At 54.0% G+C, this 25,941-nt stretch overlaps 6 protein-coding genes across 6 annotated transcripts; 2 read left to right on the forward strand and 4 right to left on the reverse strand.

Moving 5' to 3' along the window:
- Positions 1 to 3,130: 3,130 nt before the first annotated feature.
- Positions 3,131 to 6,106, reverse strand: N656DRAFT_15001 (uncharacterized protein). The gene is made up of 6 exons (XM_064808667.1): positions 5,430 to 6,106; positions 5,096 to 5,369; positions 4,839 to 5,021; positions 4,517 to 4,717; positions 3,340 to 4,443; positions 3,131 to 3,275 (listed from the first exon to the last, which is right to left on the reverse strand). Exons 1-6 carry the CDS (start codon positions 5,762 to 5,764, stop codon positions 3,147 to 3,149), a joined length of 2,226 nt encoding a protein of 741 aa, XP_064674720.1. The 5' UTR covers positions 5,765 to 6,106; the 3' UTR covers positions 3,131 to 3,146.
- A 4,713-nt stretch (positions 6,107 to 10,819) lies between these two features.
- N656DRAFT_785983 (uncharacterized protein) lies at positions 10,820 to 13,446 on the forward strand (the record flags this gene model as incomplete). Its single annotated transcript, XM_064816481.1, has 8 exons — positions 10,820 to 10,930; positions 10,991 to 11,103; positions 11,169 to 12,020; positions 12,079 to 12,109; positions 12,174 to 12,229; positions 12,283 to 12,357; positions 12,413 to 12,609; positions 12,671 to 13,446. The coding sequence occupies 8 exons, from the start codon at positions 10,820 to 10,822 to the stop codon at positions 13,444 to 13,446; spliced, it is 2,211 nt and encodes a 736-aa protein (XP_064674721.1).
- Positions 13,447 to 14,631: 1,185 nt separating this feature from the next.
- N656DRAFT_699037 (MFS general substrate transporter) lies at positions 14,632 to 16,738 on the reverse strand (the record flags this gene model as incomplete). Its single annotated transcript, XM_064810759.1, has 2 exons — positions 14,632 to 16,001; positions 16,072 to 16,738. The coding sequence occupies 2 exons, from the start codon at positions 16,736 to 16,738 to the stop codon at positions 14,632 to 14,634; spliced, it is 2,037 nt and encodes a 678-aa protein (XP_064674722.1).
- An 825-nt stretch (positions 16,739 to 17,563) lies between these two features.
- Positions 17,564 to 18,474, forward strand: N656DRAFT_15760 (uncharacterized protein). The gene has a single exon (XM_064808698.1). It carries the CDS (start codon positions 17,850 to 17,852, stop codon positions 18,339 to 18,341), a length of 492 nt encoding a protein of 163 aa, XP_064674723.1. The 5' UTR covers positions 17,564 to 17,849; the 3' UTR covers positions 18,342 to 18,474.
- Positions 18,475 to 18,776: 302 nt separating this feature from the next.
- N656DRAFT_15605 (uncharacterized protein) lies at positions 18,777 to 19,438 on the reverse strand. The gene has a single exon (XM_064808687.1). The coding sequence runs from the start codon at positions 19,251 to 19,253 to the stop codon at positions 18,915 to 18,917; it is 339 nt and encodes a 112-aa protein (XP_064674724.1). The 5' UTR covers positions 19,254 to 19,438; the 3' UTR covers positions 18,777 to 18,914.
- Positions 19,439 to 19,622: 184 nt separating this feature from the next.
- Positions 19,623 to 25,539, reverse strand: N656DRAFT_700080 (uncharacterized protein; the record flags this gene model as incomplete). The annotated part of the gene is made up of 2 exons (XM_064810836.1): positions 19,623 to 24,986; positions 25,048 to 25,539. 2 exons carry the CDS (start codon positions 25,537 to 25,539, stop codon positions 19,623 to 19,625), a joined length of 5,856 nt encoding a protein of 1,951 aa, XP_064674725.1.
- Positions 25,540 to 25,941: the final 402 nt, after the last annotated feature.

Here is a 25,941-nt window from a genome sequence, read left to right on the forward strand (position 1 = left end):
GTTATGCAGCCGCAGACGCCGCGCCCGTCCCATCATTCTTTGAGCGCCCTTGGAGATTGGTGCGCAATCTTTGTGTGAGCGCAACGGGCGGCCAAATGCAACGCCGGCCGACGCATCTTCCCCAAGCTGGCGATCTGACAGGCTCTCATTGGATGTCTCCAATTACAGCCCCTGTTGAGCCGGCCCGTGGTTCCCGATCCCGTACCCGGAAGCCGAAGTCGAGCGAAGCTACTCCGTATCATGGCGAATGTTAAGTTCCGGTAAAGATGCGACCAGAGCTCCCGATTCAGTTTAAGATGGTGCTGCCCATCGATTCCATCACCGATGCAGTGAAAAATCTGACAGCTCCCGAGACATTGATCCGCCCAGATTGTTGTCCGTCGTCATTTGTCCTGACGCTAATATCCCAGCGTGTGCGGAGGGAGGTATTGTACGAATACTCCGTAGTGAGCGGATAAGTTACAATAACGTATCTTATCTCATGTCCTGTACCGTAAAATACAGTACCAAACCTCTTCCGTGCACTGAAGTGACTGTTGAGACAACGTTGCAAGGGTCCGAAACATGGTAACAGCAAAGGCAAGTACGAAGTATGTACTCCGTACAAGTACAGTACATAGCTACCTATGTACAATCAATGTATGTATGTACTATCAATGTATGTATGTACTGTACAGTACATCGTAGAAACTTATTGTGCGTGCAAGGATTTGCGAGCCGCCGCGCTCGAGTTCTTTTTCATCTTCCTCCTTCCATGGATGTTTAGGCGCCCCCGCAAGCTTTTCCGATTGCAGCCGCGCGAAACAAACAAATCAGGTATGTTACTGCGCTAACAATAAGAGAGATAGCAGGCAGTTTCCCATCGCATATCCTAAAGAACGACGAGTCACCCCAACCCACCCCTGCTCTCAAAACCGAGGCATTATCTTGACCGTTTGCCCTCGTCTCGCGCGCTTCGCATCATGGTAATATCAAGGATCTGGGTGCTTACGAAGTATACACAGTACATAGTGTAGGCTATGTTTGCTTGATTTAAGATTTGGGGTTAGTATTAAGCCCGAAGTATCCGTAGTGTACGTACCTACCTGACGTGACTCTGCCGACGGGATTCGCCGTCCCATGTTGTCAAAACAGCCTCACCGCCAATGTCGGATGTTTTATGTGAGCCGTCCCTGCCAAGCCAACAAGATTGTGGGGAAAAGAAAAGGTGAGCGAGATCTTGAAACCCAGGCGATATCGAAACACGTGGCCATCTACACTAGCGTAGGTAACAGTGCACATGCGCACTGAACTTCAGGCTCGGTCGCTCGAATGAGCTAGGTAGTAGTTGGCTCCGGCGACAGTGGCATCAAGACAAACTCACCACTCGGAGAAGGGCCGAGGCTGCAAGGCGGCTGGCGCCGGCGGCTGCCTGCCGTCACGGTCTCTGCCGGCGGTACGGATATTGCTCAGCAATTCACAGGTGACAAGCCGGCGTACGTCACTACAAGACAACACTACTAGTACATCCATGGTAGACTCTACACGCGCCACATTATCGCTTCCGCACCCCGTCGGTAGTAGGTATTGTACAGTACGTGTGCAAACTAGAGCTCGCCTCGTACTAGTGCTGTGTGTACAGTACCACGCTGCCATGTCGCGCGGCTGTCAGCCGCAATTGCATCCAGGACCAGAGAGTGTTTGAACCTGCATTCGGGTTATCCATAGGTAGCCGGCACCTAAGCCTGGGGGCCTTCCAAGCCGAGTTCACAACAACTACCTACAGAGGTGCGTTTCTTACTCGACCCTGACGTACTTACAAAACTTCCTCATAACAACGTCAACATCACGAACCCCCGATTGTTCTTTAGTCGCTTCAGTGGCTCATCGTCCAAGTATACATCCAGTACTTCCGAGGGCGCCCTGGCCCTACTACCTAAGAGTTTCTGAAACGGGAGCCAGGAAAGTTAACTTATAGTACTCGTAAGACTGCGGGTCAGCCATCAGCGGTCCTGGATTTCAAAGTCCTTGTAGTAACGAACGATGCTGGTTGCGTTCATTAAGGTATCCAGCATGGGTACAGTACATAAGGCACCTTAGTGTGAATTTAAAGGTAAGTATGTACCTTACCGTATAAGGCAGCATGTTTATGTGTTTCTCAGGGGTCCCTGCATCACCAAGCGTCAAACATTGCACCCACGGACGAGTGGATGGCGCGATGGGCCGAACGCGGGGTCGAAGTTCAGCCGCTAGACCGACACTACTAGTAAGGAATCAAGGTACATCAATTGTCCGACACAACAGAGTGCTTTGTGCTTTTGGCTCTCGCCATGGTCAAATCCCTTGCCTTGCTTGATGTTGCTGGCAGTCAAGTAGAATTTAGATGATGACGGACTACACGTGTACTACTGCAGTCTGGCGACATACTAGTACTATACTTACCTACCTATGCTGTAGGCCGAATACTGGGAGAAGTGTGCCGGAAATTGACGGTTTACCCACCCTTTCATCATACCATATGCTCCCCACAATCCCACATACCGATGAATGCGAGGACAACCTATGGGGCGGGAAACGCCACGTCGGAACCTAGTGACGGTAGAACCCGAGTGTTTCCCGTCCTATGCCGAGAGTGGCCTGTTCCCGTCCAGATTACAGTGGCGCTAACGTCTATCTATCGATCCGCAAGAATATAACTCAGTTACCTTGGCCTGGTACTAGTAGTAGTACTACTACCTAGTACTTTCACTTGATATCTAGTATGGGCCATGGACACTAATAGCCTAAATCAGAATGCTACTACTAGTATCTACCTTACCTACCTCAGGTACATAGCTACTTACTTACCTTAGCAGTGGCAGCCAGCCGCGCGTGCAATACGCTAATGTCAGCCCTTGCTGGCCGACGGATAGGGACTACTAGGTACCACAACGGAGTAACCGGCGGCGTCCGTGTTTAGGTTGTGGGCAAGCATAGCCGAGTCAGGCTCTTTACATACTGTAAAAAATCTTTATAAGACCAAATTGGAAGGCGACGGAAATCGAAGGCCGTAAGAAAATGAGAATTATCAGACATGAACTTTACTGTAAACGCAGTGACCGCACTAGTAGTAGCAAACAACCTAATCAAGCTTAATCCAATATCCGTTCCACTTCCAGCGAGATCATTTACTCCATTTCAGCATTTCCGGCACAGTCCTGGGCCCGGTTGACAGCTCCAAGTAAAATCTGGGTCAGCCTCTCCCTGAAGGGTTTGTCAATAACCCGCGGGCTGTCCCAAGGTCGCGTATCGACAATCTAAGTGGTAGGAAAGATGAGTCAGTAAGTGCTCCGTCGTTAACTCCAATGACACAAGACTCACATCTCTAACAGAGTGCTTCTCCTTCAATGCATCATCCAGCGACCGTAACCACCTCGCGGCATCATCATCCTTGCCAATCTGCAAGAACTGGATACCGACCTGGTTGGGATGCGCACTGAGGCTGTCTAGCCTCTTGGCCACATTGACGATGATATCTTCTACTCCTTCTTTGTCCTCAGCAGCGCCATCCGTGATGACGATCAGGTTGAGCATCCTCGGCTTTTTCATCTTTGGCCTGGAGCGGTCACGGCTACTCTGCCATGTCTTCCACGCCTCGAACCTGTCGACATAAGGACACAGGATATCCCAGAGGCGGGTGCTGATGTAGGTCCCGCCGCCTTGCTCGTCGGGGCAGACTTCCTTCGTCAAGAGGTTAAGAACCCGCTGCCCTTCTGTGATGCCGTCTTCGTCCTTCTCGTCCTGGTTGAGGAAGTGGACTTCGACCCCGTCCTTGTCATAGTGGCAAACAATTTCGACCGTGTATCGGAGACTTTCAATGAGTTCCTCCCACCGAGATCTACCGCTGTCCGTGTCGGTTTCCACCATCGAACCCGTGTCGTCCAGCAGGAAGACGGTGTCGAACGCACGCAACGCGGAGAAATCGCTCGTGTGCTCCCTGCCCTTCTGGACTGGCTGAATAAGCTCCTCAGCCTTGACAGGTTTCACATCAGGAACGACATTCCTAAACGATTCGCTCGGCCACGGATCATCCGTCTTTTCGGGACATGGGCTAGCGTCTCTCGTTGGCGGCTGTCCCAAGGATGATCCAGACCTTCTTGGGCTCTTGCAGTCGCAAACCGGGGAAGTCGGATCGGCAGGCTGAGCTTGAATGAGCGTACCGGACAATCCCGGGTACGGGGGAGGCGGTGAGCTCCAGGATCTGCTGCGTAAGGGCTGCGGCTCAAACGGGGGTGACGGGTTCGAGTCTCTTCGGAACGATTTCTTGCTTGGTAGGGTATCCTGAATCATGCGAATCATGATCTCTGAGACATGGAGATAGTCCTTGTTGTGAGGGTGATCGAACTTGATCATGGTCCTATGGTCCCCGTCTATTCCGATGGTCCGCGAATTGAAGGAACTGATAGCCGAGTCGGGCTTGGTCACCTAGGGGTCATGTCAGATAATGCTTCGTTTTGAACCAGATATTACGGGGAGAGCGCCAAAGGTATGGACATACGAATTTGAGGTTGAACATGGGCGATTTCTCAAACGCTACTACAATAGGGAATCCCGTCTCCCGATGGCTTCGTAGCTGATTGAACTTGCCTACAAGCTCGGCTAATACTTCGGATTTTGTTCTTAGGCTGTTGATTATTGCTTCGTTGCCGCCGAGGAATTTGGCGAACTTGTGGGCAAAGTTTGCAAGTGATGATCCCTCCTATAAGATATCAGTATCCTTTCCTTTCAAACGACTAGACACTGGGCAACTCATCAAACCCTGCGGATCGTGATCTGGATTGAACGAGGCAGTAGTATTAACTGGGAACGGGGTAACTCACGAATGGAGTCCCAAAAAATATTATGCCCTTGACCAAACACTGGCCGTTCTGAAAGAAGATGCCGCGGTAATGCTCCTGCAACTCAGGCTTCGAGGGATCTCCGCGCAGAGCATGAATGAGGGCCTGGCACGTAACAAGGCCGCCAAGGCTATGACAGGCGAAATACATGGGGCGGCCGGAGCCCTGTTCAGCGGATCAGCTCTCTATCTGTATGCCTACTTGCTGGTCTAGAGTATCGCTTCAGTTGAACTTCTCACCTCAGGGCGGTCTGTTCTAATCCTTTCAAGGAGGTCCTCGGCTGCTTTTTCGATGGTCATTGTCGATGAGTAACTCTGCTGCGCGTGGGCGTTGTAGCCAATGGTCGAAATACGCCCTGCGAGTTTGGGACCGTCGGGGTCAAGGCGAGAACGAGGTCGGTTCTGGATGTCCTTGGCGAGGAAGTCTCTTGGCCACATGCTAGGAGTGCCTCTGTTCAAGTTGGAGCTCCAAGATCCGAATGCATGCCCGCCAAGACCGTGGACGAAGTACAGACTTGGGAACGATGGTTAGTAATCTGGTCAAATACGCTCTCTGTTGGCGAGGGGTGCTCACTCAAACTCGGGGTTCTCGTGCTCGGCTAACGTCGTGACGCCGAGAAACTCATTGCTCACGGCAATCTGAGACTCGGTAACCGTGGTTGTCGGGTTCCTTGGGTAAAACGTCTTGAGGTTGAGACTGTCCCGTAATGTACGACACAGATACTCGCTATCCTGCCGTATTGTCACAACGGTACACAGTGAGGGCCTGTTCGGGTCCTTCACCAGAGGACCGACCACGGGATGTGCATTTGCGCGTCGTCGATTGATATGATCGCAAACATCCTGAGCGGTGGTACCCGGGGGGAGATCGCGGACTGTGAGAGTCATGTAATAATCCCTACCCATCATAAGAACGGCGTCGGGCAGCTCGACGAGGTGTATCGAGAATGATCTAATTTTGTTGTTAGATTCAGCAATCGCACCCGAGTCAGGAATCACCAAGGCACATGTCGTCTGAGTTTAGCGTCACGTTGGCCAGGACGACATGGGCTTTTGAAGTCTTCCGAAAGAGCCTCAATCGCTGTGTGAGTACTAGTATGCGTGACCCGAGTCGCTCTCAGCTCTGGACGAGAGCGGTAATCCGGTTCTGCGATGGCCATGCAGCCAGCCCCTCCTCGTCTCATAGGCTCTGAGAGGGGGACTCATTCATCCGTCGAGCAGGTGTATGCCGTGTTTAGCAAGTCTCCCCAGAGCAAGAAACAGTTAAGGGGCTAATCAGATCCTGCCATGTCATGCCGATGGACATTCAGTCTATGTTTCCCAAGCGCCCAAAGGTGGCTTGTAGGTTGCCTATCTACCAGCTTTGGTTTTCCTTGCTCGCGTGATGGGCATTGAAAGCACCTACTAGTAGGGAAGGCACAGCAGTGACTTCGGTATAGCTCGGGCCGGAATAGTCGCACAACCTAACAGCGAACTGTAGGAATTGGGCATACTCTTCGCAGCCTCGTCAGGCATCATGATATGGAAAGCTCAGAATCAAATGCTGGTGAACGCATGGAAGGGCTTGGTGTCTTCAACGTGTATGCTGCGAAGATCAGGACCCTGGTGAACGAAAACTGGACCCTGTCTGCTTTCTTCTGGGGAGATTTGTTTGTCGAGTGGCAGATCTGCAGTCTGCAGTCTGAATCATGGATGGACGGATGGATTTGGAAACCGCCTCCCGCGTGCAACCACATTTCTTAATCGTTCTGGTTCTGCCATTGGCAGGAACGATCCCCAACCTGCTCAGTGCTGTGAAGCCCTGCAGAGGTGCAAGCCAGAGTACAGTTTGCAGAAGGAGGGCCAAGACGCACCCACGTGCTGCATTTACTACCTCCATTTCAAACCAGCGCCGTTGCCGATATATTTCGTCGTGATTGTCGATGTGGCGGGCGCAAGACCGTGGATCATCGTCGGGCCCTCGGCTAAGCCCGTTGGGCTTTGGCTGCCCAATATACCTACTCAGTGCGCGCTCCTTGGGTGCTTGGCAGAAACATGCCGTTTGCTCGCCTTGTTTTGGCGTTGATTGATGGTTCTTCATTCGCCCATTCGCCGGCCGAACTTCGCCTCAAAGGTACAAACAGCATCTCCGCGCGGCCCCAGCATGACGGCGAAAGAATTCGTCAGCGAACTCCGACTACCTCATGATAAGTGCCGGCACAAGGCCCTTTCTGACACGGCAACCCGGCAACCCGGCACCCCGAGCAAGTAAGTCATTCTGGTCTCATCGCGGGTTTGCGGGTGTCGCGGTAAAAAAAGGGAGAGAATAACATGAACTCCATGAAGAGCGTGAAGAGGAAAATCACACTGAGTACAACAAAACCATTTTGATCGGCTTTGAAGCTCCCAAAGCTACTACCGAAAAGGACAACGTGACGGAGAGAAGACAAACTGATTGAAGCACTAGGGGCAGGCAGTTGAGCAAAATTCGAACAGGAGAGCACTTACCATAATATGGCACAATCACGGCAGACTTGGACTCAGGAACCGTTCCGTCTCTCAAGGATCCTGACTGCCCACTCTCCAAGCATGTGATACCAGCCCATCGAAACTTGAACCAACCACCGTGGCCTCCTCTGCCCTCCCACTGCACCATCCCGGCCACCATCTCGTCCATTTGCATCTTGCAAACCGTACCATGAATAGCCACTTCGTTGTCTAAAGCAACATCGTGATGTTGGCGGATGGCCTACTAGTACCTGCCCCGGGCCATTCCCCCCGCCATTCCCTGGTGATTCTGTGCTGCCGCTACTCCCAGCCTAGGCCCTGGGGACCTTGTGCATGATATGGAGGGCATGCTTCGTTCGTTTGTGACGTTGTCCACAGCTACACTAGATGCTACTCGTGGTTAGGTGCCTAACCGACGAAAAATGTGGGGTATTTCCCGAACCCATGGATCGATGACGAGATTTTTGGAGGAGCGGGTAATGTCCGCTGACGAGATATGCATAAATGCTTTGATAACTTGATTCGTAAAGCCAAACCGGCAGGGATCCCCGATCCAAGGGTACGGCACCCGCGGGAGTTGAGGCTTCAAAAGTGCAGACTCTAGCCAATAACAGCCATTTGATGTAAGCTGATCAATCAGATTCGAGGCCTATTTTACTGTGACTTCCACTGCAGATTTCGGTGGCAAGAAATATAGTCCCATGTGGAAGGAAAATGAACAGGGGATCGACTGTCCAGGAATCATGCCTCCGCTTTCCTACCGCGCCGATTCACGTAACTCATATTGCCAAGTCAACCTCTTCAGGTATATATATACGTTAGCTTATGCTTTTGAGGACGGCAAATCAGGTCCTTGACGGTCTTACACCTAGACGCGACTGGTTTTAAGCCGTGCTGTTCCGAGTTCCCTCATGTTGGGTTTTCTTTTCAATGGTAAGGAGGGTGGCTAGCCGAATGGCTTTGCCGGGGCTCCATCTCAACGTGTCACGAAAGAGCAAGTCGGCGTATTCAGCGATGCGTATTGAAACACTCATCGCTTAGAAGTCCATGTTTGGGTGATTAGTCCGGTTCAGAATGGGTCGTTTGGGCTCATAGGCGTTGGCCGGCCACTGTGTCAATTTGTTCGGTATTCGACCGCATTGAGAGACGTGAACAGCAGAACAGGGCCCAGCAGCTCTGAATAAGATCCATATATTGGAAGGGAAACAGGATGCCAGATATCTGGCTCGTTCTTTCGTTTCTCAGAAGCGGCCTGGTCTTCTCGGCGACTGACCTTTCCCTACAAATAAGATGATCCGCTATGTCGAAGACTGTACTGATCTGTCTTTTCATGAGAGGATCGTGAATGCTGGTCAAGTTACCTTTGCTGGATAACTCTTTTCTAGAGAGAAGCTGGTAATGCAAGCAGCAATACTCGGTGATTACGAACCACGGTAAGTAGGGTAGATAGATCGAATGCCCTAAGTTGACAAAGAACAAGGAAATCTATCTGGGATTGCTGCGCCGGGAAAGCTAAGAGCCAGCCAAATCTATGGTAACAGCTCAAGGTTTGTCATTCCTGTGGGGTTGCTGGAATATTTTGACGCGAAATGATATACCCGCGATTTGGCACTTCGTTAGCGGTTCTGGGTACTTCGCAAGGGTGCCCGACCTGTTAGTGCAGCCAAAATTTTGTATGCAAAAATTATCCTCTCGACTACCGCTCTTAACAGGACCTCCGGCTTACCGATGTCCTACTCCCCCGACTGGGGGTAAAGTGAGAGAAGGAGCCGAGTCCCAATCGAGTCAATCGACAAGCATAGCCAACTCCACAGATTGGATCAAGGTCGCGATTCATGGACCGTGGAACCTTATAATCTCAAGGCGCCCTTGACCTGCCAGGTGCCGAAACTACATAAACTGATCTTGTGTGCTATGTGACTGTTTCCGAATTTGGTTATCGCACCTTCAACCTGACCGCCAGAGGTTGGGTGACCAGACCTGAGTCACGACTGAACTGTGATAAGATTAGTAGATCAGATCAGATAAGTGGAATTAGCATGGCACGTGCTTGGTGGATCCTAGCATAAACATGACGGAGCTTCCCGTCTCTGTATGCACTTCGAGCTTGAAAAGCTCCCGCCAGCTATTCTTCTTTGATTTTCACGAACAACAGAGTCTAGGCCGGTAGATACGGGATATTGCAACGTTCCTTCAAAAAAGGATGCAGCGAAGCTTCAGGAACAGGCCCTGAGGGCCGGCTTATGGCAGGTCAAAGTTCTTGTCTCTTTTGGGCAATGATCGCCATGGGCAGCTCTCTCGCATCGAGAACCCCGGGAGCCGCACTCCAACAAAGGCACGAAGGAATCCAACAATGGTGGCAATGCTTGGATTGAATGAAGCTTCGCCTTTGATAACCTAACAAGCTGTGATATCGCCGAAGCTGCCGTGCTGCATTGTGTCGGGGTTTTCAAACTGGTCGTCAAGAATGTCGAGGACACACAAGCCTGCAATTTTTTCTTTTGTTCCCTTTTTTTGTCTCTCTTAGCGTGTCACAATTTCGAAAATTCAGACGGTAAGCACCTCCACTTTTTGACTGGGCCTTCGACGGGCAGCTTGGCATCTCGGGCGCCATGCTCGATGACGTAGGGGCTGTCATTTCCAAGGTCTGGTCGCGCCCGCCCTGGACTTCCGATGAGTGGGCTGGCGGGTCGTCGCTGCCAGGTCAGGTTCGGTCATTTGCCGTGACCAACAAGCGAGCCAACCCATCACTACTAGAGAAAGTGCTCTACAGTAGGCTAGTGTATGTACAGTTGCCCCGTCCTGGCCCTTGGCCGCTGCTGTCTTCAATTCTTCGCTGTCCTTCAGAAGTCTCGACCTCGTAACTGACCGCCGCCCCCAACTTCCCAGACGTGTACTGTTGCCGAATCCAGATACGACATTAGCCCCTTCGACCTTTTGGCACCGCCTGTAAAACGCTATCGAGGCAGCTGAACTGCCGGGACACATACACTACACATACACTGCACATACCTCCACTGACATCCTTCCATCAAGCACCTTGCTTCCAGCCAACTGTTTCCCGCTTCCGTTGCTTGCTTTCCTCCCCCCTTCCCCCCCGTCGCCCATTCTAAGGGGGCCTCCCCGTCGTGCTTGGCTCGCATCCTAACCTTCCCTCTCGGGAACTTTCCGCCTCCCCGCCTCGCATCAGCGCCTCCTAGCTGAGGGCGGGGCACCTGAAATTGCTGATACACTACGTATCATGTCATTGTCTTGGCCGTTAGGGGTAACAGTCTTCTCAGACGGCCAACGTCTTGCCTGACCCGAATTCCCCGCCCTCGGCCCTCCCTTGTTCTCGCTCGCCCGCGTCAATGTTGCGCAAGGCAGGGACACACTGGCGCCTTAGTTGACCGAGATCTTCGGGCCTCGCTCCTCGGCTGACCTGTAGGCTGAAGCCCAGAAGCCGTACCGACGGCTATCGGGCCGCCTGCGAAGAAGATGAGCGACCTCTCCACCACGCCCGTCACCCAAACTTCGAATAACAGCTCCTCTGTGCTTTTCCCGTCAGGGCCCGGTCTGCGAAAGGAAAGGGGCGCAATTGCGGCCCAGGTATGCCCCCTCGAATTTTCTTAGCCTGTCCATTGCATTGTTTTGGCTGACTCGCTCTAGGCGTGCGATACTTGCCGCAGTCGGAAGCAGAGATGTGACGAACAGAGGCCCAAGTGCGGCACATGCCAGAAGTTCAAGCTCGAGTGCAATTATCGAGAACCCCAGCCGACCAAGTAGTTCCTCTTCAAGCGCCTGAAGTGACGTGATGTCGGGGACGTGCAAGCTGACTGCATCGCAGAAAAGATAAGACGCTGGTCGAGATTCTGGATCGGATTAAGAACCTGGAAGGCAAGATTGACAGCCTAAGCCAGCGAGGACTGTTGTCGCCTTCAACCTCGGTTGGCCCACCGCTACAGACTAGCGCAATACCTCCGGCCGCGCCTCTTGCACCTGCTCCCGATCTGGGGCCATCTATTCCCGCGTCGGCGTTTCAATTCCCTACCACGTCCAGCACAGCATCAGGGGAAGAGGGACACTATCAATATGTCTCTTCTGTGTATCAAGTGCTGAAATGGCCAGCCATACAACGACACTTGGCTTCCATACAGCCAAAGCTGCACAGGGTTGACCTCTCGGCGCTCGAAAGAGATGGCCCCGCCAGCATGATGGCTCCCTATCGCTCCTTGAACCAGGAGGCCTTGCCAACAGACACTTCAGCAAGCGTTGCGCGAGGCCCTGGCCTGAGCATACACAACGCTGTTCCGGGCCAGGTTCCAATGCCCACGCTGGATCTGAGTTGGGACACGGTGCAGAGATTGAGCAAGGCTTACTTCGACAGCATCAACCTTTTCTTTCCCATCCTCAGCCGCGAGTCCTTCATGTCCGAAACGCTGCCCGCTGTTTTCAACCACGGTTTCAGCGAGAGTATGTCGGCTACCATCGCTTATCTTGTCTTTGCTTTAGGCGAAGCCGCACTTGCAGGTGCTGATGGCATTCCGGTACACATCTATAACGGTCATGCGAGCGGCGTAAGAGGAGGGACTAAGGAACGCCCTCCTGGACTCGACTATTTCAACGAAGCCAGACGACGCATGGGCTTTCACCTCTCAGAATGCAGCCTGGAAAACGTCCAGATGTTTGCCCTTGCAAGGTAGGATTCTATTTTCCTAAGAATCTACTTGTCCAACCTTGCTTAACTCAGACCCTAGTGCTTATTATGGAACATGCTTCCATTATATGGTGTGTCGGCCTGGCGCAACCGTTGCTTTTCCCTCGGCCCCAAAGCGCTGCTAATAGAAGTTAGGGGCTTTGGAGGATGACGACGTCGGCTTCGCTAGCGTGTCAAGCGCTCGTGACCAGGTAGATCCCCCCTCCGTCAATAATAATCATTGATCTTGAGTTAACAGCCTCAGTAACCCGAATTCTCTCTCTTCCCCACAGGCAGATCTGATCCGGCGGGCCTTCTGGCACTGCTCCATCATGGAGACGTATGGCGCGTATCCCCCATGGTGACAGTGCGTTGTCTAACTCGCTATTATCTAGTGCCCTGAACCTAGAGCTCTGCGTTCCATTGACGGGCTTGGAGCGGATGGGATCTGTCGTTGGACTTCCCGACTTCAGCGGCCCGTTTTGCGAGGAGGACTACATCAGCAACCAGGAGTCGCATTTTCAGGAACACTTTGCCTCCCAAATTGTCTTGAGGCGTCTGTTGGTTGACTTCCATGGCACTTTGAGTCAAAGTATATCATCATATACCTACACCCTCTATTTCCAGTTGTTTTTTCACTCACCACTGTCTAGATACCGGTGGAACCTCGTCTTTGGCGCCAGCTTCAACGCCATTTACCCCCTCGACAACCAGCCCGGGACTCAGCCAAGTCACGATACAGCAGCTTGCCCTGCAGTTGGAGCAATGGCGCGGCATGCTCCCCGCTTACCTCCGGTGGCAGGAGGATTCTCCGGGGGCTTTCCCCAACTCCACCACCGACTTGTACAATACTTCCCTCTACACCCCGGCTACTACCCCTATAACGCCCCCTATGCCGACAGCAACGACGTCGCAGCCAGCAGCTCCCAGCGCAACAGCGCCCCTAATGTTCACCACCGACCTTGACGCCATCCCGCCGCGATACTCGTATGCTCTTGACGTCCAAGTCGCCCTCTTGCGCTCGCGCTATTACTACACCAAATACTTGATCCACCGCCCTTTTTTGTACAAGGCTTTGCATTACCCGGATGCCATGGTACATGAAGACGCAGTCGGCGTGGCAGAGTGTTTGAAATCTATGCTTAAATGGCCGGTTGCCATGTCCCCGACTTGCAGGCACAAGCGACTCGTGCCGTGCTTGTTCTTCTTCACCCAGAACTTCTTCGGCATTTTGGTGTTGCTCCACCTGACCACAACCGTACCGATCCTAAGACGGATCCGCAGCACGCTATGTGGCGAGCGATTTGAGCTGGATGCTGGGGAGACTGTGGGTCTCTACCTGGATTGGCTTAGGGACTTGAAGGCTATTGACCCTGGCGCAGCATGGCATTGGGAGGTTGTGAAGGCTATATATGAGCTGGATGAATGACACTGGCGAACTGTTTTTCTCAATGCTACCCCTGGGATATGCAAGCACGACGAAGAAGCGAGCGACGGGGTCAGGTCAGTTTGCACGGCGTTTGCAGAGCTCATATGGATCGGTCTGTTGGCTTAGATGCATAGCGAACTTCCTCCGTTTTTTTTTTGGTTGATATATCGGAAGCATGTGGGTGCTATCACCTCCAATCTAAGCGGGCAAACTCAGTCAGCTATACCGCTTTGATAGGTACCATATCTGTCTGAATTCACACAAGTTATATCCAGTCAGATCAAGGTAGTTGTTGGATCTTTGCCGTGCCAAACAAGCAGATGACGCCGAGGCTCCTTGCCTTCGCAGTCTTGTGATACCAGAAGGCCGAAAGAACCGGTGAGTGTCAGTAGGAGTTGCCGTGTCGAGCACTTCTCTACTGTTGCATCTGGAGCTCTCTTGGAATGCTTCAACTACTACGCCCCTGAGGTCGAACTAAGGTATTTCTCTAACAGTTCAACACCCTTGCTCCTGCGGATGTCCTGCCATTGCGAGGTGCACCATTTGCGTCTCCCCGTTCTCTTGGAAAGCTGCCTGATACGCATCGAGTCAGCCATGCGTTCGTCGGAACTCACCTCGTTGACCCCTGACATGAGTGAGGTGCTTTTCCCGCCCACGCCAGCTATCGAACATATACGGCGGAAGAGGAATTGAGCTTGTTTTGAGCTCTGTCTCTGGAGAGGCGACTGGCTGGTAAGCTTTGCTCTTGATCAGGGCAACACTCAAGTGCCTCCCTGTAACAACATCACGGCGGATGATTGTGCTGGGTGCGTCCGAGATTGGCGCACTGTGAGCAAGCACCTTGTCAGAGTTTCACGACTGTTTCCCAGGGGTAACAAGACATGAAGGGAATGCTGCGGGAAGCACGAAGCTCAACAAGGCAAGGGGGAACTTGTACCAGTTGGAATTTGTATCGTCTATTCATAACATGTAGTGGATGAAATCCAGCTACCAAGCCACATCCAAACTCGCTCGCTCATGATACGAGACTCATCTCTATGCAACAGGAATACAGAAAAAAGAAGAAGAAAATAAATCGGTGGGGAGCGGGATCATCTATATTACTACCGTCCCTCTCAACCACCCTCTTTCTATCCAACAACATGCAACATCAGTAAACTCCGTCACCAAACATGAACGTGGTCATTAGTTCGATGACGCGGCATCCGACCCAGCCTTCTCGTTCAACGTCGGCAGCTGCGCGCCATTGCCATCATGCCGCTTCTCCCCAGCCAGCAAGCTCGAATCAGTTGTACGTTTGAAGTAGTTCTGCACCTCGTCGGACCACTCCTCGTCGTCCAGATCCTCCACACTGGCGGCACCGGCCTCGTTCTCACGCTTAAGCTTTTCCTTGCCGGCCCATTCCTCGCGCATGTCCTCGATCTTTTGCTTGAGATCCAGCTCCGGGTTGTAGTTCTTCCCAACACCTCGGATTCGCTCCCACAGGGAAAGGTGTTCCGGGTGGATGGCGATGCCGTGGTACTCGTGGTCCCGGCCCGAGCGGATGTAGGTCCAGCGACGCTCCTGCTCCTTGAGGTCGAGCCCCGTCGTGTCCGGGAGGAACAGCCAGGTGAGAAGCATGCCGGCGAGACCGAACCAGGGGACCACGTAGAACTTGGTCTGCGTGTCGATGTAGTTGTACAGGACTGAGGCGAGCAAAGCGCCGGCCTTGCCGATGCAGGCGCTAAAGCCATGGGCCGAGGCGCGGATGGGCGTCGGGAACACCTCGCCGGCGACTAGGAAGGTGACGCTGTTGGGGCCGAACTGGTTGAAGAAGCTCGAGAGGAAGTACATGGCCTGGAAGGCCTTGATGCCTTCCGGGGAGGTGTAGTACTTGTAGTTGAAGGCGGGGATGATGAACATGATGAAGCACATCAGGAAGCCGACCTGCTGCATCATCTTGCGGCCGTAGAATTTGTTGTCGATGAAGATGGAGGCGAGGTAGTAGCCGGCGAGTGACACGACCACGTTAATCAGGTTCCAGGTCCAGCCCGTCAGGACAGAGGTCGGGTTATCGCTGATGACGGCGATGAACTGGGCCTGGAAGAGCTTGTTGCCGTAGAAAAAGACATCGTTGCAGAACCAGGTTCCGGCGGTCGCGAGCAAGCGCCCACCGAAGAAGGAGCATGCCAGCCGGAGCGAGTCGACGTCGTAGCCCGTGACGTTGTTCTTCCTCTTGGCCGCTACAAGCTGACGGCTGGCGTGGGGCATTTTGTAGGCACGGTAGTAGACGAGCCACAGAGTGCCCACGGCGGGGATGGCGAACGACAGGCGCCAGATCCACTGCACGGTCGTGGACCCGTATGGCGGGTTCCCATCACCGTGGTGGAGGATCAGAAGCAAGAGAATCAGCAAGGCCTGGTTGATCAGCTGGCCCCAACCCTGCATGAGAAAAGCCATGGTGACCTTGCGGCCGCGGTGCAAGCGATCCTCGCGCGTCGATATCTTTCCGGCTGCGACGGCGTTCTCCATCGAGGACGTGGCCGTGATGGGGTATTCACCACCGACACCGAAACCTAGACCGGAAACTAAATCAGAGCCGTGCCCATGGCCAAGCTGCCCTTCCACCCCAAAGTCAAAACGTACCGTAGAAGAACAAGGACCAAGCGTAGCAGATGACCCAGCCGTTCAGATTCAGCCCCCAGCTCGCCGTGATCATGAGCAAGCCGACAAACATGATGGCGGCGTCCTGAATCAGGCCCCAACGGCGGCCAATCCAGTCTCCAATGATGCCCACAGCGACCTGGCCAACCATGATGCCAATGACCTCAAGGTACGTGACGGCGGCAATCCAATTGGCGTCGCACTCGGTCTTCTTGCCCCAGCACCCTGGATAAGCGGACTTGAACAAGGGCTCGAGGTTGCCGATGCTGAACAGGACGTAGCCCTCGAGCCCGAGGCCAGCACCGGGCAGCACGGCGTTGCGGAAGTACCAGGACACGGGGCTCAGGGGGTCGGCCTTCATCATGCGGCCAATGGCACGCAGCTCCTTCTTTGCCTCTGCATTCTGGACCTTGTTGACGAAGGCAATGCGCTCCCGCAGGGGAAGGTCGGCCCAGTAGACGCCCTCGGGGGTGTAACAGTCGTCCGGGTGAGTTAAGTAGGAGAAAATGGCACGCTCCTGGTCCGAGGTGATGGGCTTGTCCCCGGGCGGGTAGTGTTCGTGCTCATCGCCGGTTGCTGGTCCGTGGGGGACGGGAACCTCGCCGGCGCTGGGGTTGTGATGCCGGTGGTGGCGTAGAATGTCGGCCATGGCCGAGGCTTTTGTTCAGAGATGCCTCGGGTCTGGTTCAAGAAAGGAGAAAGAAAGAGCAAAGAGCTTTTTCGATCGTCTGATCTGTCAAGTATAAACAAGAAGGAGGTGGCAAAAATCAAGAGGACGGAAAGAAACTTATATACTTGGGAGAAAAAGGCCAGGAAAAACCGAGGTTTGGAAACTCTCGACCCTTGAAACCAGGTCGGTGTTTAAATGGGACTGTCTAGGAGTCGATAGTCTTGTGCACGAGCAGGAACAACCCACCCACGTGGATCAATGGTTCAAGGACGGAAGGAGGGAAGGAGGTGTTGGTATATGTACATACAGTACCTTGGAATAACAGGAAGTTCATCGAACCAGACTTTGGCAGCTCCTATGGCCGGCGGCGAGGGTTTTTTCAAGCCCACATCCACACAGCCCACAACCCACCTACCCACTCTCCACTGCCCGCTGCAGGCAGCTTGTATGTACCTCGGATATCCCAGCATCACGTCTCAGATTCCACAACGGCAAGAAGCTCCCAGTGGTTCAGTGACAGAAAAAGAGGGGAGCCAAGAGTTCGTGCACCGTCTTGGCATCTGCGCTCCCGTTGACTTTTCCCGAGTTATTCGCTGCGAGCAGCATCGCTCGCTACTTGTTGATCCGTTTCGGCAGGAGGTCGCGTGTCAGTCTTTTGCTGTCAGTCAGTCTTCAGACATCCTCAGACACACTCACTTGCATCTTCTGTTCGATAATCCGTCGTAGCTCTTCGGTGTCCATATCCGTCCCAAGGAATGCCACCAGTTCGCAAATGCTCTCTTGCCGTGATACCCGAACAATGTACTGTACTTTACGGTACATTGCTGCGCAGTACGTCGCCAGCATCCGGTCTCCAGCAGGGCAATGCTCCCCTCCCTCTTTCGTCCCTCTCACGGCCAGACCAGACCATACGATCCGGTTCGAGGAGGAATGAGGCGAGGAAAACGGAGGATCCTTGTCAACTCCAGTCCCCTCTCGCCCCGCCCGCTCCATCCGTCAATTGTAAAGTGTCAAGAACCGCTCATCATCAATCCGACAAGTTTGTGCGTCTCGATGTATCAAGGTTCGTTCAATTCCGCACTACAGCCCTATGATAACATCAGTTCCTCAAGCGCCGGCAGTCGACTCTTGGCTTGCGACACCATCCGCTTGCCAAGGGAAGCTTGACGTTGCTTGGCCTTCTTGGCCTTTTCCAGATGACGCTGAGATGGCATTTTGTCCAAGGGCGGGCGCGCCACGGCACGCGGCGGTCGAAAATTACCATATGTTACCAGGGGATCGATCCGAATCCTCCCCGCGAGATCTCGACCAAACAGCGCCAGGACCCTACCCACGTGGCGGCACGATAGGCGGGCAAGGTACCGGACCCCTGGTGGAGCAGAGAAACAAATTGCGGGCCCTTTTAGTTAGCGTCGTCCGCCGCCGAACGTGGGGATTTTGTTGGTTCTGGTTCGGTCTGCGAAACGGGAATTGCTGCATTCCCAGATCCTCAACGACATTTGCTGTGTATACGCGAATCACATACATACGTTACGTGACTTACGTCCGCAAACGCCAACGCCAACGCCATTCCCGTTGGTGATGTCACTACGCTAGACCGTGGGACGCCACAATGCTTGATTCCACGTCGATGTCTTCTCATTGACCATCTACTTCGTGCGTTCTCCCAGAGCAATGCTTTCATCTCCATGACATGTTGAACATCGGGTATGTGTATGCACACGTATGGTGTACGACCCCTACTACGTGCTCGGGTATGTATCCATCTTGGACGAGAACCAAAAGACCCATTGTTGTTCGGTCCGACTGTTAGACGTATCACTTTGTATGTGTTCCATGTTACGTATTTATGCGACCAGACCTGTACTCGTACATACATACATATTCCACCACATTGAGCTCGGTCATTTTTACACGGAAGCTATGTTCAAGTCTTGCACGGCGGAAACACAGAATCACCCAACGCAGTCTGATATGTAGTATTTATTCCTTCCTACGGCTCAGCAAGGCTCAGCAGTTGTCACTGGCTGATTAGCATCCCCTGCCTTCCGTTCCATCGCCTCCTTGTTCAATCAGCTGTAACCCCTACTAGCCATCATCTCACACCGACCTGTCGAGGTATACAGGGGGGAAATAAAGAAGCCCCTACTAGCCATCATCTCACACCGACCTGTCGAGGTATACAGGGGGGAAATAAAGAAGCACACAAATAGATCCCACATCGAGCCTCTCCAGCCGCGCTAAACATGAACCAGCGACGATATTCCTTTAGTCTATCGTGCGTTGTATTTGGTCGCGTCGCGGGGTTGTGAACAAGTGCTGAAATGGAAAAGGGAGCGCAGACGGATAGGGGGAAACAAATAAAAAAAACAAGCAGAAGCGACAGAGAGTGGGGACTTGGGGACCAGGCACAAACAGATGTCTCTCCCTCGCTCCCAAGGTCCCTAAACAAGCCCCAACTCGGCCGATTCCAACTGGAGTAACTGGGCCGCATTGTAAACGCAATCCTAGAAACGCAGGGCAACAAAGTGGCAACTCCCCGTACCCGTTTTCAACTCCCTTCAATCATTTCGTTTTGCCACCAAGCTGTGTTCTGAATGCTCCGCTGATGCCCCCTGCGCCATCCACACCAGTGCCTTCAAATGATTCCCTAGATCGACAATTCACTTCGACAAAAGAAAACGAGCCATGCAGTCTCGGCACTCAGTTGAGCCGCCCCAGGAACGCCACGCTGATCTGACAACATGACCGGGAAAAAGAAGCAAATGAGACAGACAGGCTGATTGATAAACTGGAAATGAGATGGTGGTAGGTTTCAATTGTATGCTCGTATTGTTTTGGCGCTTCAGTCTCGGCTCAAGACTCAGATACGGCCGGGGAATGGCGACATGGTATCGTCTCTGTCGGTTGTCCCAACAGGCGGACGCCTCGGCGTCGGATCTTCATCCTCCACAATCATGTTTGCCGCTCCCCGGGACGAGGTCGGGCGTGGTGTTTCCTCGACATCCCCGGGCCCGAGCTTGCCATGGTCGCCCGCCTCTAGTCCGGGCGGGGTGCCCATTACGGCAAGGACTTTTTCGCCTTGCCCTTCCTCAGCCGGTGCTTCGTAGTTTGGGAACTCGAATCCCACATCATGGTTTGGTGTCACCACTTGTGTCGCTGGTTCCACTGTGCTGGCGCTTTCCGAGCCGCCAATCATGCTGTCATGGCTACCCGCACGCATCATCTCGATGCCAAGCTTTGATGAGGGCAGGCCCGACTTGCTGCGATATTGCTGGTTGGAAGGAGAAACGGAACCGCTGCTGCCACTACTGCCACTGCTGCCACCCTGACCGGCTTCCGAAACTAGGCCCAGCTCGTCATCTTCGTCATCGGCCGAGTCGACGCTGCCTTCGTATCTACGTTTTTCGATCAGTTCCCGCTTCGCTCGCAGTTTCTCAAACGATCGCTGCGGAACAGGCATCTTCATTCGCCCCGATGGGTGCTCCATTTGCGCTGGCGCTGATTGCTGAGTGACGAGATGCGGCACAGCCGGCAAAGCACCGCTCCGGTTGACTACTGTTTCTTCGGTGCTTGAGATACCCAGTCCAGCCTCATCCCAATCTCCCGTGGGTTTTCTGCTGATGACGACGGGTATGTCGTCGGTCACCACCGACTCCGAATCTCCGAATAGGCTCGAGGTTATCGAGTCTTCGCGGAAGCTTCCACTTGACCGAACTGCATATCCAGATGAGGCCGAAGTCGGGCTGTCCTCCAAGCGTAGGCTCTCTTGTCGAAGGCCGGAAGGTATGGGATGCGGCAGTGACAAAGACAGTGAATTTGTCTGACCCGGTGGTGGAGGTTTCCATTGGCAGAGCGTGCTGAGAACATCTGTCAGCTTCGAAGAGCTGATAGGCTTCTCGACGAGCGAGTTGAAATATTGGGGAGCGGGCAGTTCTTTCAGGTAAGACGTGATTGCGACAATCGGCGTGTTGGTGTTCGTGTGTTTGGTATCGCGGATCATGCGGGCAACATCTGACCCGGAAATCTGCGGAAGTCTGAACTCGAGGAATATGATGTCAAACTTGATCTCGCTCATTGCATACCGGATAGCCTCGCTACCCGTCGCCGCTGAGATGGTGCGGCATCGCAGCTTCTCTAGGAGCTTCTCCATCACCATTCGCGAGACTGGGTGGTCATCGCAAATGAGCACGTCCAGGGGCCGAGAAACGGGATCGCCCCCAACAATATACGACATGCGTCTCGCACTTTGACGTCGCCTTTGGACCCTGAGTAAAGCGCTCGCCTTGTCGGCTTCATTGTCTGAAGACGACGGTGACATGTCAAAGACCTGGCTGCGACGGTTCCTGTGATGAGCTGCCAGGATGTCCGAAGTTGCAGGGCTGCCTTCTTGCGACCCGACAGTCAGCGAACGGGAGCGACCGCCAGATGAGCCACTGCTGTGGCGAGGGGTACCCGTCATGTGAGTCGATATCCCCCCTTTCTGGGGCGATGCCGATGCCTGCAACGGAGCTGGTACGCCCTTGCCTTTGACGGGCGATGATGTGGCGACTGTGGTTGCTGCTTTCTGCAAGCTCGGCGGGACGCGGGGCACGTCGAAGTATGTGCCTGGCTGTAATGAGCTTCCAGAGGGTTGGGACAGGCTGGAAGAGTTGTTCGATGCCTTGCGTCTGCCCTCAGCTCCCTGGCCGGCGACAAAGGAAACCAACAGAGGGGAGGACGGCTGGGAGACGCGGTTCGGAGATGAATTAGAGTGGCTGAGACCAGACGGTGACTGTGGTCGCTGAGATGCCTTGGCATTCGAAAGCGTTCTTTGAACCGGGTTTGAGAGGACCGGGCTGCCCTCGAGCGCTGAGCCAGGGGACGTGACGCTCCCCGAGCTACTGGGGGTAATTGCTTTGCACTGGGAAGCCAGAGCTTCGGCCCGAAGCTTCTGGATGACATCTTTATTCGCCTTTTCGAGCACGGGCAGATTCTTAAAAGTGAAGTTGCCAAAGTCATCCGCCGCAACGGGCTCGCTCAACCGCCTGCTCTTCAGGTCGCGGACATGGGGCGGGATGTGTAGCGGCATCAACCCACGCTTCATTGAGTGAACCTGAGCCTTTACACGAGAAAGAGCATCATGGGGACGGTCATGATAATCAGCCGCTGGCGCAGTCGCGGGGGGTGAATGCTGGTCCTCGATCTCCTCGACAAAGGATTGAAGCGTGGCGCCTCGGGCATCGAAATATTCGGTATCTTCAGGATTTTCCGGCTGTGGGACAAACTGAGGCTCATCTTGTAACAGCATGTCCCAATTCACATCATGGAACCACGGGTGGTTGCGAATCTCCTCACCCCCAGACTGAAACGTCTCTTCGCGGTTAGCCCCCAGTCGCTGTTGAGGGTCCGAACAGAGCAGCTTATTGATAAGGTCTTTGGCTTCCGGCGACACTACATCCTCGCTGGGATCGGGCCAGTTGATTCTGCGTGCCAAGATGTTTTCAAAAACTTTGTCTGCCTCGCTAGCATTGAATGGCGGGATCCCATAGAGGAACTCGTACATGATGCAACCAACGGACCACCAGTCGCTCGTTTCATCCTGGGGCTCTCCTTTGATCGTTTCTGGAGCGAGGTAATCGGGCGTGCCGACAAATCGGCGAGTCTTGTCCTCGGGATCAAATAGCGCCCAATTTGGAGGGGCCATGGCCGGCTGCGGGGGTGTGCCCTTGTTGGAGTCAATACTGTTCTGGGTGGTAGCGTAGGACAGAGAGGCGAGATCCAGGGAGGCTTCGGCCTCGCTGCTCTCCCCAGGAGACAGGATCACCTGCGAATTAGCCACCTGCGGATCGTTGAGGGACAAGCCTCCTAGCATCTGCGTCAATGCCTCGCTGCCGCCACTATCGCTGCGATGGTTGGAGACGCGGCGTGGCTCATGAGAGAATGCGCCCAAGTTAAAGTAGGACGGCTGCCCCATGCTTGCACTGTAGTCGCTAGGAGTCATTTGTGGGGTAGAGCCGGGAGAGTGGCCACGGCCGTGAAGATCCAAGGACGTGGACCGAGATGAGGCCATTGAGGCTGATCGAGCGAATGGACCCTGCTTGAGGATATCAGGGGCCACATCAGCGCCGCTATTCAGTGCCCTCTTCTGGCGCCCAATCAATCCCATGCGTGAAAGACCAAAATCTGTCAGCTTGAGATGCCCCTTCTGGTCGATCAACAAATTGTCGGGCTTCAGATCCCGGTGAACGATACCTCGGCTATGCAGATGCTCGACTCCTAGGATGACCTCTCCGAGATATTTCTTTGCCCAATCCTCGGGAAGGCCTCCGAGGGCCTTGATCAGCGCAGCGCAGTCGCCTCCGTTGAGGTACTCCATGACCAAGTACAGATAATCTTTGCTGGAAAAGGTCCAGTATAGCTTTGCGACAAAGTCGCTCTCGCCCTGCCACATCATGATGGCGCGTTCAGCCTTAACATTGGTGACTTGGTTCTTGGCAACCATGTCCGCCTTCTTAAGCACCTTGATGGCAAAGTACTCGCCCGTGGATTTCTTCTTTGATAGATAGACGCTGCCAAATGCACCTTTGCTGATAGGTTTAATGATCTCAAAGTCCTTGATCGAAGGAGGAACAGCCTTGACTTGAGGACCACCGACTACCGCACTAAGTCGGGGCGACGGTGGGGGTTTCAACCCTAATTCCGCGGGAGTTGCAGACACCGCAGCCGAAGACTGCCTTCGATGGTGATGGTAGGGTTGGACACTGGGTGACGTAAATTCACTACTTGGGAGCATCGGTGAGGCTTCCGGTGACATCAAGCCGTCGGAAGGGAATGGTAGGTTTCGAGGTTTCGAAATCCGGAGAGGCGATGATGGCGGTCCCGCTCGGGAAGGCGACTCTTGTCTCCGCGGCGAGATAGCGCCTGGTAGAATCAGACTTCTCCGCTTGTGTTGCCGCGAGCTCGCCTGTCGGCGAAGGTCACCAAACTCGGAGATGGGGGAATCCACCCGCTGCGGTCTAGAGGCTACCGACGACGACCTCAAGCTCCCATCACTATCCCCGGCATCGCTCTCAAAAATCATTGACTCCCGCCGAGACTGGCTCGCACCCGTAAGAGTGCTGAGGGCACCTCGGTTTGATCGAGGTGTCGGACATTCTTTCGGGCTACTCGACCTTGGAGATGGCAGTGCCATCGACAGCCGCCTGTTGTCGGGGTCTTCATTGATGGCAGCGTTCTGCAGGGCCAAGGCTAAAGTGGAAGGGGCATCGAAAGATCCTGGGAAGATCCCTTCTTCGGTCGAAATCGGGGCATCTGCTTCATCCTCTTCGTCCTCGGTAGAGTCGCTGAGACGGCCCGCGGCAATCTTCGCAGCCTTGCGCATGGCGGCATCTATGCAATCCTGAACCATATAGGCGAACTCAATCCGAATTCGCTCCGCGTATTCGAGGATCCTACGGTGACGGAACACGGCTTCGACTTTCTCACGGGCAACCTTCTCAGTATCAGCGCAAAGCAAGGCGAGACCTTGCTCCTGCTCCAGAGTGTTTGTGCCCGGCGTCTCCCACTGCAGCACCTGCGTAATTCGGCCTTCGGACTGCGGCGACTGCGTGCGGAACTCGCCAGGAGCCTGGGATGATTCTTTTATGGCAGGCGTGCTGATCTCGATGGCGGTATCACACAGATCGAGCAGCAGCTCAACGATTCGCGCCTGCGGCCGGCGGACGGCAAAGGAGCGAGCCCTCGCGTGTCCAAATCCGGATGATCGCTCCCTCGAGCGGCCAGGGGCAGACCCGGGCGTGGGGGAGGAGTTTCCGGGAGATGACGTTGATGATGGGGGAGGACCAATAGGCAGACCCTTATATTCGGCCACGGGCAGGGCAGCCTGGTCTCCTGCCAGCGAGCGGCTGCGTCTTGCCTCAAGAGCATCGAGGACTTTGACGATCGCATGTCGGTGCTCGGTCAAACCTTCCTGGGCAATCTGGACATCCATTTCGGCGCGATGCTCTTGCAAACACAGATCGGTGTGCTTTTCAAACCACCACGGCGAGATCTGACGCTCGCATATCCTGCACAGCACAGGCAGGGGAGGCGGGTGCTGTGCAGGGTCATCAAGCCCCGATTCTGCCAGTTGAGTCAGATAACTTGCGAGCACTTCTGCACCAGATCCCAACGACTCAACAATGACTCGGGGCAGATCAATTTTAATCTCGCGCGGCGCAACCCAGGGCCTTATCATCCACATGCTCTAGAACTCTCTCACATCAGTCATCAAGAAGACAATGAAGGTGGGGGCGAAATGTGCATACATGGCTTTCTCCACCAGAGGCGCCGCTGTAGACCATGATGCCTTGGGCCTCAAGGTCGACAACAGTAGGCTCGGCGAGCTCGACGGATCCGTCGGGGCTCTTGGGCATATCGGAGGGCAAGAGCTTCGAAAGGGGGCCGAGTTTGACCGCAAATCGAATGAATTGGCTTCGCCTGTCATCCTCTTTCATGCCCTCAGCTACCTCTGAGAAGACGTTCGGGTTCTCGCTGACAATGAGGTCGGCGATGGCTGTACCCACAACCGAGTCTGGTTGTGTCCCGATAACGTCGACCCAGGAGGGACTGACCCACCGGATTGTTCCGTCGATGTTGAGATCCACGATAACGTTGAGCGTCTGCTCAGCGGCTTCGCGGAGCTCCTCCCTCTCTTCCCGGATATCCTCGCTAAGAGACCGCTCCATGGCGCCAGCCTTGAGTGAGGCCACGGGCGGCGGGGCGAGCGTGTTCAGCATTGTGGCGGGTACTTCCTCCATGGTAAGTTAGCGGCTGTCGCATGGATCAATTCATTCGTTAACCATTTGTGGCGGCGCAAGAGCGGCAGACTTCTTATGGGCAACGCGAAGAAAACGCGGCGTTGTCGGCGGTCGTCAAGGATCGAAAGGCTGGCGGTTCCAAGGCGCGCAATCGAAGGCCGGCTTACAGAAGGGAAGCCTGTCAACTGGTCGATTTTGGAGGTTTGAATGCTGCGATGGTCGGAAGGCAGTGCCAACCAGGTGACGGGTCCGGCCGAAATGCCAGAAGCTAAAGTGCAGCACAAGTCTTGGACATAATGCGGCTGGCCTATTGTTTTTCTCTTGTGATATTCAAAAGTGAAGAGAAGTCGGCTTGTGCAGGCAATGGTTGCCAATTGTCGTTCGACGTGCATCGACAGCAGG

The sequence above is a fragment of the Canariomyces notabilis genome (genome assembly GCF_033297395.1).
Source record: "Canariomyces notabilis strain CBS 508.74 unplaced genomic scaffold N656scaffold_1, whole genome shotgun sequence".
Taxonomy (NCBI): Eukaryota; Fungi; Ascomycota; class Sordariomycetes; order Sordariales; family Chaetomiaceae; genus Canariomyces; species Canariomyces notabilis.